We start from the raw sequence: 21,971 nt of genomic DNA on the forward strand, positions 1-21,971 counted from the left end.
ATAGATGGAACCGGTGAAAAGCAGAGGGTTCCCATGCTCTCTGTTTCTATTAGGTTGCTGTACCACTTTCCAGGCAACTCCTCTATCCTTGTAAAACCCTGACTTGAGGCTTTTTATAAGTAAGGACTATACTTGCTGTCCGAGGTAGAGTAAATCTCATTTTCTCCAAAGTCTTGTGCTATGTAACTTTGGGAACTTCAGAAGCAAAGATTTTCCTTTTTTTTTTTTTCCTAAGTTTTGTTGTCATAAATTAAAGAAGTAGACTCGCATGTAAAGACCAAACAGTGACTGTCCTTCCTTGAATAACTTTTGAGTTTATTTCGAAGAGCCCTTTAAAGATGTGGGATGGCCAATGCAATCCTACAGAGAACTGTAGTATAAAACTTGCAGGGCAGAGCATCTGATAACTTCATTCCAAAACTGAGCATAACTGCAGTCTTTATCAAAACAGTGCACAACTCTCCTGCTGGTGCCTAGATTTTCTAGAGAAATATCTGACCATACATAACATCAAGGGAGTTTTGGAAGAATTAGCAGATGCTTAGACGGGTGAGCAGAATACATGGCCTACAGCACAGGGCAAGTAGTGCATATCTTTAAAATTTAACAGTCCTATATCTAGACTGATATCTAGAAAGGGCTTTGGGCTCAGATGGGAGTGCAGATAAAAAGGATGCATGATTATTAAGCTCCTGCAATTGAGAAAGGTTATTTGGAGGAAACAGAATTTAATGGCTTGGCAGGATATGATTAGGGTGGGCAAGAAAGCAGAAGAAGGTAGTGTAGGACAGAGAAACAGGAATAACAAGTAATAATGGTCATACAACTGTTTAGAAAGAGGCAGGAGAAAATGCCAGGGGCCATCAGTCAGTGGATTTGTTCTACCTCTCTATATGTTAATGCTGATTTTGAAAATTAAGCAATCAGCTTATTCTGTGTCTAGGTTTCTTGTTCCTCAAGGACATGGTGATTCTCAAGATACTGTCATTTGAAAGCCGGGGCTTTTGAAACATGCTGAATGCAACCATCTGCTAGCACTTCCATTAAACAAAATGTCACTCCTGTGATATATTTAGTCTTCTCTGGTGAAGTTTCAGCTCTAGGAGCAACCTTCCAACCTTTGTAGCAATGCAAGGCAACAGCTGAAAACAGAGTGCTGAAGTATACCAGTAATTACAAACTCTTCAACCTTTAACGAGGTAGCAAGATACTCATTTTTTCATAATTTTATGACAAAGTCTGAGTACTTTGCCCTTCCAGAGATGAGGAAATGGTGATCCTAGCAAGCTACAGTCAAAGCAAAATGAGAAGTAATTTGACTTTGTAATCCCATTTCAGAATGCTTTGGAACAAAACGCATGCCTCTGTAATCTGTGAATTTCCATCATGTTGGGCCTTAGTTTAAATCCATTCCTAACTGCTTAAGGTTTTGGAACTGCATACAAGTTTGTGGGCGCATTGATGCACTTGCATACTGCAAGTGTTCAGTTGCATCTTTGAAAACATATTCCTTAACTGACAGCTGTCCTGCAGTTTCTTGACTACGTTAAGGAGTCCTAATATTCCTCTATATCTCCTACTTGTTTTGTTTCTTTAAGTACAAGGGAGAAGACAGCTACATTCAGGACTCCATTCTATGGACCACATTTTCACAACCCTTAGAATCCCTGCCAAGACCAAGTCTTCCACTAGATACTACGAAGGAAATCTGACCTCTAAATACAAATGTGTTACTCTTCCAAGAGATGAATGCAAGTCTGTGTAGAAGCCACAACTGTCCATTTTGCAGCTAAATAATGTGATTTAAAAACCATTATTAGGACATACTTCGCTTTCTTCTTGAGAAGTTTTTCTGAGTCGGGATAGTGCACCAAGATTTCGTTGAGTGTTTTCTTGTCAAGAATGAAAAGGTTGGCAAAACCATGAGCCACTACGTTGGCAGTCCTTCGATTTCCTCCACCTGCAGCTAATAAGCTGGAATGAAAATACACATCATCAGTCACATCCTTACTTGCCCTAGTGAGGAACTTCTTTGCTGGTGGTTCTCCATTAAAGTCATCCTAAAGATCACTTACGTACCCAAATGTTCTATCTGATGTTCTGTAAAAGCCCTTTGCAGTTCAGAGTAGAATTGGCCTCAGGAAGGCAAATTGTCCTTCTGATCAGGCACATGTACATGCTAAGGACTGTGAAAAGTCTTGCTAGACAGAAACATTTCTCCCAAGAGACACCCTTTGCAAGGACTGCATTTGGTTTTGTCCTTTTGTGAACTTGGCATTTCCTCAATTTCATTCTTGAAAATGATTTACATCAGCAGTAGAGCAGCACAAGTCTGTTATAATTGAAAGACTTGTTTACAATGAATGGATGATTCTGCAAAAATTTTAATTTTCCTGAGTGAATAACTTATTGTGGAGCTCCGATTGTCAGTTTTCTCACATACCACTTTTCATGTTTGAGTGTTGGCAAGTTGAATGATATGGATTAGGAAGGTCTTTCAGGCTGACAGTTACAAATGTGTCTGCCAGAAAAAGAAGTCTCTTATTTTGAAACTAAGGCCTTAGACCAGTTTAGCAAGCAGCAGTTGGCCGTAAGAAGGATGTACACATAAAAATTAGATGCTATAAAATAAATATTAATTTGTTTATCTTGCATTAAGCAAATTGGATTAAGATACTTCACAGTTGTGGTGATAAGCAGGAGAAGTTGCATTATGGTTTTAGTACTGAAATTGTTTTATTGCTCTGTTCAAGGAGATCTACCCTAAAATTTGTCCCTTAAGTATTTCCCAGTAAGTTAATACTTTTAGAGAATATTTAGTAATCTATAAAATTAGAAGTTATTAATAAAGAACAGACTAGACCCCATAAAACATGACTTAATATTTATCTAGTATAATAATCAAGGATATATATTTTGGTTTAATTGATAGAACACATTTATGCTTATTTGATCATACAGATAATAGATTATATTTGATTTATAAAGGATACTATAAGACCTCTGCAGCTCTGTGTACAAGGTTCTTTTTACACACACACACACACACACACAGAGTTTTTCTGCAACCCAAGACAAAAATCAATATGTGAATTCAAGCTGAAAATGCAGAGTATTGTCTACTTTTAAACAATTCTGTACAATTCCTCAGATAAAACAAAACTATTTGCACAATAAGAAAAGCAGCTAAAGAAAATTGGAAACAGCTTTTGAGTTCTAATGAATCACTTCTCAACAAGTCATTGAACAATCATTTTCAGGCTTTCCTAACAGAAAGCTCATTTTATTGAGGCAGACTAGGACTAAAGAGATCAGCTTTTTCATTACAGTAATGATGTGAGGTGAATTTTACAAGTAAGGCAATCCTTGCTCAAATAGAACCTTCTTTGACTAAGGACAGCATTGTGGACTTCACAATTGAATCTGTTCTGGCTAGTATGCTGAGTTACACCAAAAATACACTAAAAATAATTACTTTTGTTTTGCAATGGTTCTTGATAACATAATATCTCTATTAATAGAGATGTTTGCTTTTTTCACCATACGTTTTTTATTCCCATTGTTAGTCTGAAATTCTGTAATGTTACTGTGAGATGATAACTTTTGAATCCTTGTGTTAGCAAGTTTAATTTTGAGCAATAAGGTTGTCATATGATGCCTAAGCTTATTTATTGTTTTTGTAGTAGCTGATCTCTGTAGGAAGTTGCTGTTTGTTAAAATGAGCATATTGATCCAGGGAACGGCACGCGTATCGGCTGAACATGCAGGGTTGTGGCAGCTCAGCTTGGCATCTGTATGCATATAGAGAGAACTGGCAAGTCAGGAAAAGGGAATAGGTCCGGATCTTGCTTATGAACAGGAAGTAAAACTCCAGAGGTCTGAGCTCATTGAAAGCAACAGCTGCCACTTTGTGGGACCCATGGGGACAAAGTAGTCAGTGTAATCTTTCACAAAGCAAAATATTCCCTTTAGTTTTGATTGTTTTCCTTAAAGTTACATTTAGTGATCTTCCTGTCAAAAATTTATATATAATAGAGAAATGTTTTAAGTTTTCCAGAATTACCATTTTCTCACAGGAAATAGTTCTAATGAAATATCAGTAAATGGATGAATGAGGACATCTGGTTTAAAGTGTAAACTTCTCTGGGCTAATGAAGTGTTGCGTTATAGCTGAATTTCTCTTTCTCAATTGTCTGTGCAGGCAGGCTCTCATTAAGGCACCAATCTCTTTGGCTCTGTTTCTGAGGTTATTTTGTTTCCACAAACTGATGTTATCTATACAGGAAAGTAGTAATGAGGGTAAAATGTTAATTGGAAGGCAACTTCTATTACTTAATTTGTTTCTGTAATAATTTTCAAGGATGAAATTGGCAAAGGACTCATTTGAACATTAGTCTTGAATGGCCTTGTAGTGTAATTCAGGGAATTTTTTTGAAATAAACATTTTCTGTTTTCTTCAACTGCATTGCTCTCAGAGACTTTAAAAGCATTTACATGCATTTTGAACAGAGTAAGATTAAATGGCAAGTGTCCCACAAATCATGTGGTTAAACCACTTAGAATGATGCACACATATTTCTGTAAACATATCTTGAATCAGAGATCAGAAAGAAATCAGTCTGATACCAGGTGATAACCACACAATCAATGCTGAGGGAAAAATTTGGATGTGCTAAATGGAGCAATATTTCATCCATTAAATATTATTTTGCTTCTGCTATACAATATTCAGAAGACTTTGCCAAAACTTACATAGAAAGGCACTGTACAAACTCATTTTCTTACACTTTGCCACAAGGAAGATCTACTGATACACTTAATCCTTCATGCCTTTGCTTTCCTTCAGTGTTGGAATGGTCTGCCAGTTGCTGTGGATCTTCTCAAGATTATCCACTGTCTGACGTTCTTATGCAAATTACGTGTCCAAACGGTTATGCTGCCGCAGTACGTAAATGATTAATAAAACAGCACTACATGAGTAGGGTTATGGCATTGCTGAGGGTTGTACTGGCCATGTTGACAATTATGTGAAGAGTAACATGTATTGGGAAATGAATCTTTAATCGTCATTGTGGAAACAAGTTCTTACATTTGAAACAAGTGCTCACATTTATTAAATCAAAAGTTTGACAATCCCTTCCTTGTTTTAAAACCTATAATTATAAATTCTTAGTTTAAAAAATAAAGTTCTTGCTCCAAATGCAAGACTAACGAATAATTCAAAGCTATACACGTTACATGTATGAGCTGCTGTAGCTTTTTCTTTCATCTTTTCAGTATCCAGCCCTTACTGGAAACTAGTGCATTCCCAGCCTTTCCTCATGAATTACAGTACAGAATTTAGGTTTGAAGCTTTGCTCAACTATTATTATATTGTCACACAGAGAAATACCCTTCAAATAACCTTTCTCAAAGAGTTGATATAATTTTACTTTCCCACTGAATGAGAAAGGTCTGTATCTATGAGATATATCAGGTGTTTTCCACTTGAGGTCTAATCAAGTTCTATATGCACATCATTGGTAAACGGGAATGCTTTTTCTACCACAAAGGAGGCACAAGTAGAAGATAAATGTAAATGTGGTACAGAGCTGATTACTGATTTTCAAAAGGCAGATTAAAGCTACCAGCGAGAGGATTAGCAATAAGAGGAAGGCAGCTGGAAGAAATCCAAGTATCCAGTTTATCACATGTAGCAGTGCATGTATTTTATTACTTTTCCTCAGGTCAAACTCAGCAGGGGATGCAGTGCCTATAATCTAGCACTTGGTTGGCTAATTTGGGAGTGTGGCACAATAAAAGTTAATGGATTTTGCCTCGCAACCAGAGGAGAATATAAAAAGCAGTTGTAGTCATCTGAGAAAAATTTTCTTCTGCAGATAAACTCAGACCCAAAATTCTGATATGTCAGACTTTTTCTTGTTTTGTATGCTCTTAAACAAATTACATTTTCAAATGTATGTGCCTGTATTTTGGCAACTTAATTCCCACTTCAGCTCCTAAATGAGCTAGTTTTATTTGCTACTTTAATTTTTTTGTCTCCTTTGTTAGAAATTAATTATCATCTGCTGTATAAGGGTATCTAGTATCACTGTACAAGCAACAAAATGTGTTTGGTCCTGTTGTATTGCAGACCTTGGAACTGGAAGGTGTGTTAAATATTTTAAATGCCAAAGGAGAAATCTGTGTGTATATCCCTGTGTACATTGTCCAGTATTGGTCACAGACCTTGCCAGATTAGTCTCTGATGCTTCACTTAGATTTTCCTTCGCTTACCTGCATCTCCTTGCTCACCATCCTCTTGTTTGATCCTACCCACTTTCTAGCATCCCCATGATAGCTGTCATGCTTACCAGAGAGAAGATAAATAACCATTGATTATTTGGCCAGTACTAAAAATGTGATAAAAATAGCGATGGACCTACCTGATCTCCCCAAATACAGCTCCAGCTTTTAGTGTAACTAGGACTTTTGTACCATCAGGGCCTCCAAGGACTTGAACTTCACCCTGTTTGATGATGTACATTTCTCTGCCAATCTCTCCCTGGGCACAAGAACACATAAAGATCCCATTTTTTAGCACGGCAGTGGGTTTTTTGATTTTTTTGTTTTGTTTTTTTCTTTGTTAGAATGATCTCACTGGATGGTTTAAGAGTCATAGAATAGAATCATAGAATCATAGAATAACCAGGTTGGAAGAGACCCTCCGGATCATCGAGTCCAACCATTCCTATCAAACACTAAACCATGCCCCTTAGCACCTCGTCCACCCGTCCCTTAAACACCTCCAGGGAAGGTGACTCAACCACCTCCCTGGGCAGCCGTTCCAGGGCCCAATGACCCTTTCTGTGAAGAATTTTTTCCTAATGTCCAGCCTAAACCTCCCCTGGTGGAGCTTGAGGCCATTCCCTCTTGTCCTGTCCCCTGTCACTTGGGAGAAGAGGCCAGCACCCTCCTCTCTACAACGTCCTTTCAGGTAGTTGTAGAGAGCAATGAGGTCTCCCCTCAGCCTCCTCTTCTCCAGGCTAAACAACCCCAGCTCTCTCAGCTGTTCCTCATAAGACCTGCTCTCCAGCCCCTTCACCAGCTTTGTTGCTCTTCTCTGGACTCGCTCCAGAGCCTCAACATCCTTCTTGTGGTGAGGGGCCCAGAACTGAACACAGGATTCTAGGAGCAGTCTCACCAGTGCCGAGTACAGAGGGAGAATAACCTCCCTGGACCTGCTGGTCACACCGTTTCTGATACAAGCCAAGATGCTATTGGCCTTCTTGGCCACCTGGGCACACTGCTGGCTCATGTTCAGTCCGCTGTCAACCAACACCACCAGGTCCCTCTCCTCCAGGCAGCTTTCTAGACAGACTTCTCCTAGTCTGTAGCACTGCATAGGGTTGTTGTGCCCCAAGTGCAGGACCTGGCATTTGGCCTTGTTAAACCTCATGCCATTGGACTCAGCCCAGCGGTCCAGCCGGTTCAGATCCCTTTGCAGAGCCTCCCTACCCTCCAGCAGATCAACACTTCCACCCAGCTTAGTCTATTGATTTATTTATTATCCTCCACATGATCTACTAGAATTCCAATATATGATGTCAGTATACACAATAAAAGGCAGGCAAACTGGAGTAATGTAATGGACTTCACAAACATGATCACAGAAGTCCTCACAACATCTAAAAAAGGGAGGGAAATAACTGTTTTTTTATTTTTGCAGCTACAGTAACTGAAACAAAACAGAAATTTTATTTTAAAAGTGAAAAGGCAACAGCAACAAAGCTAGGACTGAAACTTTAGATTTTACGCTTCCTAGCACTTCATTTTCTCCTCCAAACCTGCATTTTGGAGCCTTCCTGGTTAAATATGATGAAGCTAGCATACATAGAAGGAGGAGGTAGTCACAGTTCTCAACTTGCAATAGGATTTTGTTCCCTACTAGATTTTACAGCATTAGTAGGATTACTGTGGTTGTTGGCCACAGAGAATCCATACCAGTGAGTGGCCTTTTAGTTCTGAATCAAGCTGGAATAAAATACTATTTCCATTTCTAGTAATCCATCATTTTTGAAAGCTGTTTGCATCTGACTGCAGATTCAAGACCATACCTCTGGCACTGTCATTTATTATCTGTGTTGTGGCAATCCCAGCTGCAGTCCAAGATGCTTTTATGCCGTATGTTGTACAAGCAAACACATCAAACGACTCTTTCATCCTCCTTAGCCATCAGTAATTCTGGCATCGGCCTTTGAAAGGAAACACCTGATCCTTCGCTGCATTCACAAATGTTTGATTTCCCTACTCTGTGGAGTCAGTGGGACTAACTTAGCATTCGGGAAGAGGATCGTATGCTTAACTCCTGAAGGGAGCAGGACCTTAGTGAACATGCTGAACCAGGACAGCTAAAGACAAGTTAAGGGGTTCTGATGGTCACTTTGGGGTGTGGTATGAATTGTGGGTCACTTGCCAGAACAGTAGCGCTACCGATACTTCACACGTGACACGCTTTAATTACATCCCTCCCTGCCTATGAGTATGTTTACATGCCTTCTGAAAAAAGACTTGGACTGACTTGGTCAGAAGCTAAGCTATCCACTTGTGTTATAATTATAAGGACTTATTTGAGCCAAAAGGCTAAGAGAAGACGGGCATCTTTGCTAATGGATAGTTTGAGAGCATTCAGTTGCAATTCTGGAGGTGGCTCAGAGCTCTGAGTGAAGGTAGAGTAAGATCAGATCCTGCTGTAAGTAGCGGAATGAAATGCAGTGCATTTTCTACATTCTTGCATTAATTCCACTTAAAGGTTTCTGAATATACAAATGAAGTTAATGCAAAACATCACAGATTGAGATGTGTATATATTTATAAAAAATTAAACTTACTCAATTTTAAATATTAGAACTTTACGATGTATCATTAGGTAAGCCATATTTACATTAAGTACTTTCCCACATTACTATAATTTTATGTTTGATAATATAAGTAATAAAATCCATATTTTCTTGTTCTAGGTTGAAACTTGAGAACACATTTGTTATTATAACAGGGTACCCTAGTTACTTTTATGCTATCTATTTCACTCAGGATTAATTTTATTGAAAAGGCACTCTTGACCGGTATTTGAACCCTTTTTCTAAAATAAATATTGTAATTATTATTTGAAAGAGACAACAATGCTCACCTTTTTGCAGACAAAGTCACCAGGTAAATACACAATGGATTTCAACCTTAGCAGCATGTCATATATCATCTGGGTGTCACACCCCTGTTAAAACAGTTAAAATTGATGGCTCTGTTAATTCATTAACACTTCATAAGTGGAATGCAAATTCAAAACACCGTATCAGCTTTTAAAGCAAAGAAAAGACTGAAAGAATTTTAAGTTGAAATACTCATGAAGTTCCCTTTGGGTTGAACGTCTCTTTGGCTTTTAGAAAGTAAGCTTCTCTACATACAGATTTGCTGTGGAAGCTCTGTTTGTGCTATGTTAACAGCTTTATGGGTGTCACATGCAATTTTTTTTTTTACTGATACGGGGTAAAAAAACAGGTCATGTGAATTGTTCGTATGAGGCTATGAATTCCATGTCTTCAGCAAATGTGGCAGAAACAGTGTGGCTATGTAGTGTTTATACAGCGATATTCTGATTTTTTTGCAATTATCCTAACAAGAAAACTAGTATTAAGGTTGCTCTGTGTTTAGACTACTTCTGAAAATGCAGCATGTCCTTGGGTTTGTTGTCAAAATTCCAATCTTAAACACCACATTTAAATTGTATCTTTGTCCTGACATGTCTCCACTGATTGAAATATTTCTTAGACCTATTTTTGCCTTGCATATTAACAAACATGTTCTTAAGTGTTGTAACATGCACAGTAGAATGCTTTTGTCTCAGGAATACCACATATTTCTGCATTCTTCTGTAAAGCTACTTGCTTTGAATAAGTCAACTTTGTTGACAATGGCAAAGTTCACATCAATTGCAATAGCTAATTGCATTTTGACTGGCATCTGCTCCAGTAATTCTGATTCATCTGTAAAAGAAAAAGAAAAACAAAAAAAGCAAACTCTGTTAGTTAGAAAATATAAAAGGAAGGATGAAAGAATGTCCATAAAAATGAACACTGTACAGAAAAATAACTTAATGGAGCTATTCTAGCACTTTTTTAGTTCAAATGAGGAAGCTACTAGTATGCATTTACTAAGATATTGTCATTTAAGTTACATGTCTTATCTAAGTTATAACCAGAATATTCTATAAATTTCTAGAATTCGTGAAGCACTCAGCATCATATTGGTTTAAAGATTTTTCTTTTCTAAAGTAAATTGAATACCCTCCTCACTTCTTGTGTGCAATTTGGAAATGAAGAAATGTGAATTTCACACTGCATCTGTATTTATCCAACAAATCTCACTTGGAATTGCTGCATAACTTGAATTGGAAAGCCTTACCCAGCATTCCCTGAGAGTCCCATGTGTATTCATACCAGGTTCGAACACGATTTTGGACCAATTTTGGAATAGAATAAGTGTTCATATAGGAGACAGTGTTGTCCATACAGGAACGGTAGTAATTCTGTCCTGCTGTAGCTGCTCCAATTACATCTCTCATCTGCAAACATGAGTTGTTAGTACACATTTCAGCAAAAATAGTCTTGATTTGAATATTTTGTCAACAATATATAACTCTTGTTTACAAAATCAGTGACTGATTATATGTCCAGCTACTTATTTTTAATAGGTGCTTCATCCACTTTTTCAGAGGTATTACATATGTTAAATCTAATTGTGTTGCAAAGTCTACATCTATGATTTTAAAGGAATCATTTGTGGGTTTTAGCTTATTCTTCTGCCTCATAATGCTGGACATGGATGAAAAATATAGATAATGCTTTTCTTAAAAATCCATAAGAAAGATACTCTGTATTTGGTGTGCAATGCAAGTCAGAAGTGAAGCAAATTTGGCTCATTTTCTCTAATAACATCAGACGACACCTCTAGAATTAAGATCCTGCCCCTGTTTAAATAGCTAAGAGAATCTGAATCAGTCTTAAAAATGTGCTTATAGCTGAAAGGTGACCTTGAAGATTTCAGTGCAGGAGCATCATTTACCATTTCAACACAAATGTAATTTAGTATTTAGAAAGTGGATGAATTAATGTTCATAGATATTCCTTCTTCAAAAGCTTAGCCATTTAGAAATGGTTTTAGTAGAATGGCTTCATATTGCAGTGGCCAAGGATTAGTGTGCCAGTAGGCTGAATTTTGCTTTTCATTATAGAAATGCAATTGATTACAGTAGGAATAACAGTTTTTAGCCAGGTCTGCCAAACCAGGAATAGCTCAGTAATTTCAAGAGCTCTTTGTAAACAGGAATTATAAAAAACTGCAGTGTAGCTGTTGGTGTGTTATGATTTAACGTCTGAGTCTGCAAATGACTCTACTGGTTATAAAAACCAATCTGCAGAATCTTCGTGGTGAATGGTGCTTTTATTGATAGTTATATCAATTTAGGAAAAAATTATAAATATGCACACTCTGAAGTTTAATTCAATACAGTTAAATTCAGTATTTTTCTAGAAGAAATATTTTATATTAACTACTTTGTTTTATTTTTTGTAATTCTTGTTTATGGATAATTTTAAATTCTATAGGCACAAGTCTGTTTTGTGACAGTTATCTGTACACTTTAATCAACGTGAGACATATGCAGTTTTTCACTATTTCATTGAACTTTTAAATTCCAGTATTCAAAATAAAAATTAAATTTCAGTTTTCATCTTGATTTTTTTAATAATAATTCTTCAAGCATGTACAAATCAAAATGTCTAGGATATTTTCTGTAGGAATCCAATATGACACAGTCTCACACAGAAACCATGGCATTTGCTCTTCTGTAGGCAAGGTATTCATTTGGTAATACAAATGATTTGTTGTGCTTTGTGTTTGTTTTGTTTTTTTTTTCTCCTGCCAAGTGAGAACCAAGAGAAATATAAACCAGTTAATTTTCAGATTAACAAATATATTGCATTTATGGAAGAAAGCAGAATTCTACTTTGAAAAAAATCAAGGGATTTACATTAAATGTATTGTAATGATAGTACTATCAAGCATGACATATCTGATAATTTGTGCATAATAATAATATTGCACCTACAGTTATAATTTTTATGCCAGATTTAACAGTGCAATGCGACTATCAAGGAACTGTCTTCCTTGGCTGTGAGGAAGCATAGTTTCAAAAGTCATCTGTGTTCTGTAGTGTCTTGGCTTTAAATCAGCTTGTGTGCAAAAGGGTTACAAAACCGACAACTAATTGAACACATTTATTTGTCAGAAGAATAAGTACAGATGACAGTTAAATAGAGGGACATTCAGATGGAAGCTAAACTATTTCCCAGAACTAAAATGAATTAAACTGAATATATCATCACTATGTTGCAGTAATTTGAATATATCTAGTTACTGATTTTTTGATGTACCTGACCAATTAAGCTGGAGAAGACAAAGACACCCAAGAAAAAATTCAGCAGTTGAAAAATTATCTCAAACAAAGTTTGTGGTTCTGGAAGGCCACCGATGGTGATTAAAGTACGAACTGCCCAGTAGTAACATCTCAGATACCTGTGAATACAGACAGCATTTTTATTATTGACTGTAGGTACTTTTGTGGTTGAAGTTAAGCATATATCTAGCTTAGCTGAGCCTTTCAGTAATACTTTTCATTCCTAAAGACCTCAGGATTTTTATAAAGGGTTATGATTTTACAGATGATACAGTTATGTAAACCATATTGAGCTGAAAGTTCTCACTGGTAGTAAAATAAGTATATATAGGAAATGCAGCAGTTACGTACTGTTCTACAGTACCTATATGCAGCATTACAGATGCCTTTGGTAACAAATCGCCAAGGTGATAAGTTTACAGGATTAGAAAGCTACCAGTGAAGATGCAGTGTAAAGGTGTTAGAGACTTCCTAGAGTTTATCTGTATCATACTAGATGCACACACATCTGAAGATCTCTTCCATGGCTTAATTTGACAACACCAATGTGAAGCTTCATGGTGGGCACAGCAGATGCAGTGCTGTCTTTCTCATGTCCATTCATTTTACTACCCTTTTAGCCACACTGGTCTTCCTCCCACTCTGCTTCTGAGCACCCTTCATTGGCTCTGCCTCCTGGGTTATGTCAAACACAAGTTACATATTACCATAAGCTGCGTGTTCATCCAGTTTTGCCATATGCTTCCCTTATTCAGCACTGGAAAGTTGACTCCTGCATTAACTTCTAGTGGCTGGCATCCACTCCCCCTTCTATCAACTTAACAAATACTTTCTTGCTTTCTTCATTGCTTTCCCTCATTCCTAGGAAGAGCTGTCCATCAATGGGTACAATGCTTCCCTCTTAACATCCTTCAATACTTTTCTTAGAACTGTTGATATAGAAGCCAAATATACTGGTGAGCAATGGTCAGACACTAAGACTCTGCTTCAGCATATGGCTTATATTGACTCCCTCCTTTTATCCACCTGCTGTTTCTTACTTCTCATTGTGAGCTCTTCAGCCAAAAATTTCATGTTCTGTTTGTACAGTCGTCTTTGTACAGCATGACAGGGCCTGATGCAGTCAAGTGCTGTATTTCTGTTAGTGTGATAACACAAATTTATGAAAAACAACAAAGGACCTGGAAAAAATTAATACTAAATATTTGTTTACAAATATAAATATGCGTGTGTGTGTATACATGTTATATATGTACGTATAAAGTGCCTTGGCAGCTCTAAGCTTCAGTTTTAAATGTCATTCTGGAACATGGCACCGCTAGTAACACAGCATCCCCCATACTCCGCAATGTGGATTAATTAGTTCAAACCATTGTTATGAATGTGCTATCATTTTCTTCTTTTCCAAGCTAACAAATACTTGGTTTAGGAATATTGTTAAGTCCCTCTATTAATTAGAATTTGATTTCCTAAGTCTCTGTACAATTAGACTTCAGCTTCACTAACCATTAGGAGTGGAAATTTTTTTTCCTTAATTGTACAATGAGACTTTCTGTTACTTAATCTATGACTGTTGCTTCTGAAGCAGTGAAGGTTCCTTCCATTTGTTGAATTATATTGAGTTTGAACTTTAAAAAAACCCAAACACAAAGAAATCAGAAGAAATACTTTTGCGATGATTGTTTAAAATATACAATCTTGCATAGATCTTCTCATGCCTACCCTGAGTCCAAGGCCACCTGATTTGCTTGCAGACTTCAGGTGTACAATTTAATTTAATTGCCTCCACTTTTAAGCTGTTCTCTTACTATGATATGAAGTTCACTCCTGTTAATATATGGTCCACATAAAAGTACCATTGGAGGGTCATTTTTGTGCAAATATGAGAAAATAAACTCATAATAACAACCATTTCCTATGATGATTGTTTTAAAAATCACTCAAAATTGTTACCAAGTCTTTCACCTAAAATGTCAGGTTTTACCAAACAATTGCTTTTTGCTTTTCATTACAAAGCCACTTTTTTCTTGGTTGCAGATTAATGAAATGCAGTAATTATGGCTACTTTCAACATACTTTTCTCATTTTAGATTTTAACAGCCAGAACTGGCTATTTTCATTCAGAATCCTTAAATTAAAAAATTAATTGTGTATCTGCCATCATATAATTTTTCTTTGTTAGGAGTGCAAAATTAACAGTTGGGTTACACAACTATAATATTTTCACACAGGTCCAAAAAAATAATCATGAACAATGTATGCTTCCAGCAAAGTATTGCAGCTTTCTCTGGGAGTTCTGTACCATAAATAAATACTAAGAAAATCTTCAGATCTAGTTTGAAAAAAAATGCAGATTTAAGCATAAAATTATGTCTCTAGCTTGTCTGAGGGGATTTATCATATAAAGCATATTCATATCATATTCATTTGCCATCCCTGAGTGTGCTGCAGTGCATGAAACATATAATTATGAATATAAAAGTAAACAAATTAACATTACTTCTATGCTTGTTACTTTAAGAGAAAAAGTAATTAACCAATTCCCTCACCCCCTATTGCCTAGGTTGATAAACTTGCTAAGTCCACCATGACAGACAATATAGTCTTAATCATGGCAATTTCTACAAAGAATGAAAGCAACTTCTCAAAGGAATTTAGAGGTCATATTCTTCTTTACAGTGTCATTATCCAAAGTGTGAGAGGTTTTTTCAAATCTGCCTACCCCTTTCTGAAGATGTAGTTAATACAGTATTTTCTTCTGTAATTTTACTTCAAAAGAAACTTTCTGCTGACAAAGTCACGTGATATTCACTATCTCTTAGGCACAGGTTTTATAGTGTCTTCATTTACGCCTTTTATTGTTTCTATTTTAATCTGAATGGAAGTTACACAGTTGAAGTATAAAGCAGAAATGAGATTGTAAATTTCACTTAAGGAAAGCCAGAAAAACTGGACTCCTATTTCAACAGTATAACCAGCTCTGCTTTCTACTAGCTAGTGTCTGGAAACCGTCATTGCTCACCATATTACTTACTAGCCTGGTATAAAATTACTGTTGAAACAAATAACATGAGACAAGGAAGGTATTTTCCCTCTGCACGACTCTTTCTGAATATGTTTATCCTTCAGGCATTCAAACTACTAGATTTTTCCCTAAAATAAATCCTAGGTATTAAAAGATTCATTCACATTTGCAGTGAAAGCACTGCAAATAAAATACCTTGCAATATTATGCCAATAGAAATATCTTTTTCATAGAGTCCATTTTCAGAATGTGCTAAACTTCTTACTCAGTTTGGGTTAGTACAGGTAAATGAAGTTGTTGTGCGCATGGCTATCAGATTTTAAGGTGTTCTTCACACAGTTATTTCAGCCCATGGTAACATTATTTCAGGGCTCTCTCATTTGATTCCTCTCAGATTATAATCAGGATGGATTTAAGCAGAGTGGAGAACGGGCTTTTATAAACCAACACTCTAATGACTGTCTTGGTACCTCTAGAGTGACTTATTCATCAAGTGGCTGTGGGTATGACGATCTCAGACAGAATGGTGTAAACTACAAACTTTTTATCTATAAAATGCTGCTGCAAGAAGCAGATCTGAAAGCACTAGGTCTGACATGAGTTGAGCCAGACATTCACATACTGGAGGCAAAAAACTGCTTCTGTATAGCAAGCACTGAGTGTGGGACATCATAACTATTGCAAGTACAATGTATTGCTGACATCCTCAAGACACCTTTTAAGACCTTTTAACCTTTTAACACCTTATGTTAGTGTATTGTGCAATGCATACCAAAGAAGTATAGCTGTTCTAGACGCATCAACTATTTTCTGGAGTTTCCAGATATCAGCTAAGTCTATGCCCAGAGCAGGAAAGCAGCAATGCACGGAGAAAAATAATCAGGTTGTAAATAGATGTCTTGATTAATAAATATGCTGGAGAATTTTGCAGACTGCTTATGGGTGACTTGCAGACAGCAGAAGAAATGTCCCACGAGCAAAATTGGATTATTCTTTTTCCCTAAATTTAATGCTGACCTGGGGAGTTTGCATGAAAATTTCAACTCCCTAATTTTAGTTTCCCTTATGCAGTGATGAAAGTTACAGATACTTCCAGGAGACAATTCAAAATGACATTATGTTCCTGCTTTTAATCCCTTTCTAGAGGATTTGTCCATTTTCCTGAGGAATTAGGGAGACCAATCTCTAGCTTAGGTAGTTAAATGAGTTTGTCAATAAACACATTCAAATTCAAATTGTTCACTTAGCTATAATTAAGAGACATTTTCAATATCCTGCTGCCGTGGTTGCTTTATGATTTTGCATCAGGGATGCTATCCTTCTGCCTTAGGAGAGACAGATGTCTGTCTGCCTTATTATACCAAGCTCATGAGTGCAGTTTCAGTGCTGGAAACATCTTGTGTGACTAATTTGAGTGTGTTGCAGGTGGGTAAATTTGACTCCCTTTTGCACCTCAGGTCAAAGGCTTTGAAGGCTGCCATGCAAAATACTTCAAGTCTTCTTGGACTGGCATTAACATTTTGTCATCTGGACATGAGCTGGAAAAGAATACAGCTAGGAGAAATCTGCAAAATAGATACTTTGATAATCTTCCTTGTGGTTTGGGTGCTGTGTACAGCTGTTACTTATAAATTGAAGTTTACCAGTTAGGATGCCTGCTCAGGAACATAAATATAACCGAACTGATACGGGAAGCTGTTGTATGTATATTCTTTTTAACATGGAAATAAAAAAATAAAAGAGGGTCCTAGAAGTGTTAACATTTTTAAGAACTGGGTTTGGCCATAACTAGCAGCATTTTATGGACTTCTACATAAAACATGCATGCTACTAAATCAGTGCCAAATCATTTGCTTTGGGTCAGTGTAATTTGACACCACTAGGATTTTGATTTATTTGTCAAACTGCCTACTGTAATTTTTTTTAATTAGCTAAGACGCTATGTTTTTCTTATCTTCTTTCTGAATTTGTTCCCATTCTACATGAGAACAATGGCATATTTTGCTTTACGTATCGGCAACTGTCTGCTATGTGAAGGGAAATTACATCTGCGCTGCTGTGCCATAATATAAACTGCAGTTCTGGTTACTTTTTCTGATGTATTTCCCAGATTGTTCTCTATTCCTGCTCTCCAAAGAACTGAATATACTTAGAACTATCTTGTCTGATATGTTTAAATTCACATTGCATCTCCAATGATAACTAATGTTCACCAATACCTCTCTGTCAAAAATCTTCAAATATTCCACAATCAGATATGTGTCATATCTGATTCTCCAATGCGGTGACTATCCCATACAGAAGGCGTTTGCTGTTAGTGGCATACTAAGCTATACTACATGAAATGCTGCTCAACATGAAATACTATTTGGGATTCCATGCACATGGGGCCATATAATCCAGTGTGAGTTAGATACTGAAAATAAAGCCATACCTTCACCAATCAATGTCAAGATGAGGTAGATTAATGGCTTAATGTGGTTTGCATGGGTATATTCTAACATGCATTGTACTCCAGCATCTCAGTTTAATGCAGACCTTGAATTATCAGTTCATTATTATTGCTTATTAAAAATTCTACGCTAAATCCCACGTGATTTCAGTGTGTCATCATTTGAGAAGTGGTTTTGTTTCCTCGTGGCAAAGGTACCACAAAATATTAAAAATCCTGACCATTGCTTCTGGGCATAATTGCATTGTCTGTGTTCAAGCTAGGAAATAATTTATACCGATTGTTTCCCTGAGTGAAATGTGAAATGTTCTCTGTGAAAACCAGGAAAACTTTCTTACCTGTTCTCTAGGCTGTACAGAAGAAGTGTTAAAAACTGAGTAAGCATGCTACTTTTGGAGTTTTCAGGTTGTTCAGTCTTAGTTACCTTATTTTTTAATTCTGAGGCAAGTATTCCCAAGAATGACATTAACAAAAGTAGCTATAATGGAAATTTGTTCTGCATTCTTCTTGTCAAATTTCTGGAAGCCTTGATCCTGCAAATAAATGCCTGTGTATAACTTCACTTACATAAGTGGTCCCACTGAGCTCCATGAGCTAGCTTGCACATGTCTGACTGCCATACTCAAGTATTTGAATAGTGTGTGGAAAATTCAGCAATGTAATTTTTTAAGACAGAATCCTAATTAGTAAAAAATCAATGCTGCTTTACACAAAGTGTGTTTTACTCTCAAAGGCTATTTTCTTGCCCTTCAAGATAGTGACTACACAGCAAACTTGTGAAGTATGACAAAATTACAAGTAAGAGGAGCATGTGTCCAGAAGAAATGTAAAAAGTTGTTTAAAGGGTGACTTATGGGAGTAGTAGTATGTTATATGTGGTTTCACAAATAATGCAGTTAATGAATAAATTGATTTTCTATGGCTTTAACTGTATTATGGCCTTTGAAAGAAATGAACATTCATAGATCTGAACCTACTAGATATGTTTTGTATAACTAGACACAAAATTTATTATGACTTCGCTATTTACTTTTGCTTCCTCTCCATATTCCTCATCTTAATGAATGCCCCTTACTTGGCACTCTGCCTGGTGCTGTCGCCAGGAATTTGTGGAGAAGTGTTCCAATATCCAGTCCTACTCACTGGACACTCTGCCACATATTTAAGCATGATTTTCTCAAAAGATCAGAGAAAGTAGTTGGAATTTTTTCAGACCAGCCACCATGGTTCCTTGAGGGGATAAAATGCTGCGTTTTAATGACACAAATGCTGTGTGGCAGAAGAAAAATTTGTGCCTCTGATTCCTTTGAGGGAACATTCTGCAATCCTTCTAACAGTTCCCATATGCATATGCAATCAGTAAGTTTAATTTATGACCCTTGTTGCTTTCTAAATGTTTAATTAAGTTAGTGCTTAGTGCTGACTTATAAACCTACTAAAGCTGAAAGTGGTAAACTGATTATTCACTGCACCTGTAGTAATGAAAGCTGCTCATCAGCAGTCATGGTGCTATGTTTACTATCCAAGCATTTGTAAAGTAAAGGCGTACCCTGCAAGCAAAATCATGAGAAAAGGAGGGTGTTGCAGGAGAAAAATCAACAAAAATCTCTTGCAAAATGAAAGGACTTACATGTTCCCTTCACCATCGTACACCCATCTCGTGCTGCCAAGTCCTTCATAGTCTGAAGCCCAATAATACAGGCATGCATTAACATGCAAGATAAACAGCAAGTATCCGGTTGTTCGAATGACCCTATAAAAGTTAACAGATTCCTATAAAACAACTGACATTTTTCCTTCTTTTTAACATGGAATGCATTGCTTTTTTTGATGAATAATGTTTACGTTAAGCACCTACAAAGCAGTTCCTTACCTTATTGACTCTGGAAAAATAACTGGCAGCTACCTGTCTCTCACATTTGTCCAAGGTCAAATAAATATCTTTCCTAGAACATTTCAGTTAGGGTAATATTCATACTGTAGTTCCCTGAGGACTTATAATCCTCTTCTTTCATTTACTATGATTATTTACAGAAATTTGAAGCTATATTAATGAGGATAGAGGGTTAATGCGTTTGCCAAACTCTGTTCAAGATGGGCTCTAAACTTGTGAACCAAAGCCATGACATGTCTGAGGTCAGAAATGAACTTTACAAGAGCTGTGCTAGGAAGCTTACAGTAGATCAGCTAAACAGTGTGATTTAGTGGCTGCAGCGGGAGTTATATCATTCCTAATCCATGTTCTTATGCTTACGGCCAGTTCTTTGAAGAACACCAATGATGTATTACTTAAGTCCCAAGTAGCTTTCTGTTTAATACAATAATGATCTCACTGTATATCCTCTGTTCGTTGTGTGGGGATCAAAGAAAGTTCTCCTGGATTTAGGTCCCCATTCAAATACACAGGCAAGGGAGAAATAAGCAGGGAAAGTACGGGACTTACCTAAGCACAGGGAAGCTGGTACATAGTTTATCTGCTACAGTTAGATTTCAATGCAGTGTTCAGTAACTGAGTGCCTGTTTTCATAAAAATTTAGTAAGTTCTGACTAAGTTAAGTCTATAAGCTTAAGTTAATGGGAGCTATCATCTCTGTGGTTGGCTCTGTATTATGCATTAATTGCTTGTTCTTCAGGTGCCATTGCATAGAATCATAGAATCATAGAATCATAGAATCATAGAATCATAGAATCATAGAATCATAGAATAGTTAGGGTTGGAAGAGACCTTAAAGATCTTCTGTATAACGACCTCTCTTTTCCATTTGCTCTTTCTCTTCCCTTACTCTAATGCCTTCTAGTAAGCCAATTAAAAGATATTTTCCATGTTTTTACAAGTGAGTGCTTCATACACTGAAAATCAGAATTTTCTGAAGTGTGTATTAAAGCAGCATATCAGGGCATGGTCTAACATAATAGATGGTTTTGCGCACACAAAATATAATATTTTGGTAGCGCAGTATGCAGGATTTTTTTCTACCACAAACCTTACCAATGCACTGACAGGAAAGCTGTTAACCCTGCATATGCTGAGCAATATTGAAGTCCATGTGCTCTGCCATTGTTTTTCTGTACATCTTCAGATGGATTTCAAATTGCGTTTTAGTTATGAAGAGTGTTGTGCTTCACACATTTCAGGTTTCTAGCCTCTTAAGAGTATGAGGTAGAAAATAGATTCAATTTGTAATATTTGCATTCTTCAGTTTACATTCTGGAAGTGTTTCAACACTGGAAAATGTAAGTGGGCCTGTGACCAGGAAGAAGCAACACATGTGGTTGTGGCACTTAAGCAATACCATGGTACAAAACTGTCTAAACTAACAAGGCAGAACAGCTTTGCAGAGTAACTGGCTCCAGCTACTGCATATATTTTACAGGACCAGTGAGCTCTTTCTGTGTGTGTCTTAGTATTTCTAAATGAGCACCTTCTCTGGTTTTTTTGAAACACAAATCAACATCATATCCTTCAAAGTTAGCCTGGATTGAAGATATAGATTTCCTACTCTAAACTTCTTCGTTAAACAACCATTTCCCATTCCATACTTTTATTCAGTGTGAAACTCTGTCCCTTGAAAAACTGCCTATTTGGGTGAAAATGAGTTTGCTAATTTGTTCCTGTTTCTTTGAAATCCATAAACACACAACATTATTGTTACATACAAAATAATTGCTTGACTCAAAACCATCTATATTAAAAATCTATAACTCTCGGTACTTACTGCAATAAGAGATACAGAAAAGTCATTGTATTATGACTCTGAAGCAAAGGATATTAGAAACTGGAGATGGTAGAGAGGCAGTGATTCAGAAGCTGAAAAGCAGTTTCTTCATCTTGTGGAAAACCTTCTCTTCTACCAATAAGAATTTAAAAAACAAAAACCCCCACAAAACTAAAGAAGACTTCAATAAGTGAAAGGAGAGGGCAATATAACAATGAGCTTTGTGGAGATGAGCGTCTCAGAAATATTTTAGCAGAAGTTTCAAACTTCTAAGTTTTGTTTTAT

General features: G+C 36.6%; 1 protein-coding gene across 1 annotated transcript in view; it reads right to left on the bottom strand.

Moving 5' to 3' along the window:
- CNGB3 (cyclic nucleotide gated channel subunit beta 3) overlaps positions 1-21,971 on the bottom strand; it is a 58,839-nt gene that overhangs the window by 2,307 nt on the left and 34,561 nt on the right. Inside the window, exons 10-16 of the mRNA XM_069854327.1 lie at positions 19,601-19,723; positions 12,471-12,612; positions 10,441-10,600; positions 9,925-10,022; positions 9,170-9,253; positions 6,426-6,544; positions 1,828-1,974 (exon numbers count right to left, since the gene is read on the bottom strand). Of these exons, the coding sequence (XP_069710428.1) occupies positions 1,828-1,974; positions 6,426-6,544; positions 9,170-9,253; positions 9,925-10,022; positions 10,441-10,600; positions 12,471-12,612; positions 19,601-19,723 (873 nt within the window). The remainder of the gene's footprint in view (positions 1-1,827; positions 1,975-6,425; positions 6,545-9,169; positions 9,254-9,924; positions 10,023-10,440; positions 10,601-12,470; positions 12,613-19,600; positions 19,724-21,971) is intronic.

The sequence above is a fragment of the Phaenicophaeus curvirostris genome, chromosome 3 (genome assembly GCF_032191515.1).
Source record: "Phaenicophaeus curvirostris isolate KB17595 chromosome 3, BPBGC_Pcur_1.0, whole genome shotgun sequence".
Lineage (NCBI taxonomy): Eukaryota > Metazoa > Chordata > Aves > Cuculiformes > Cuculidae > Phaenicophaeus > Phaenicophaeus curvirostris.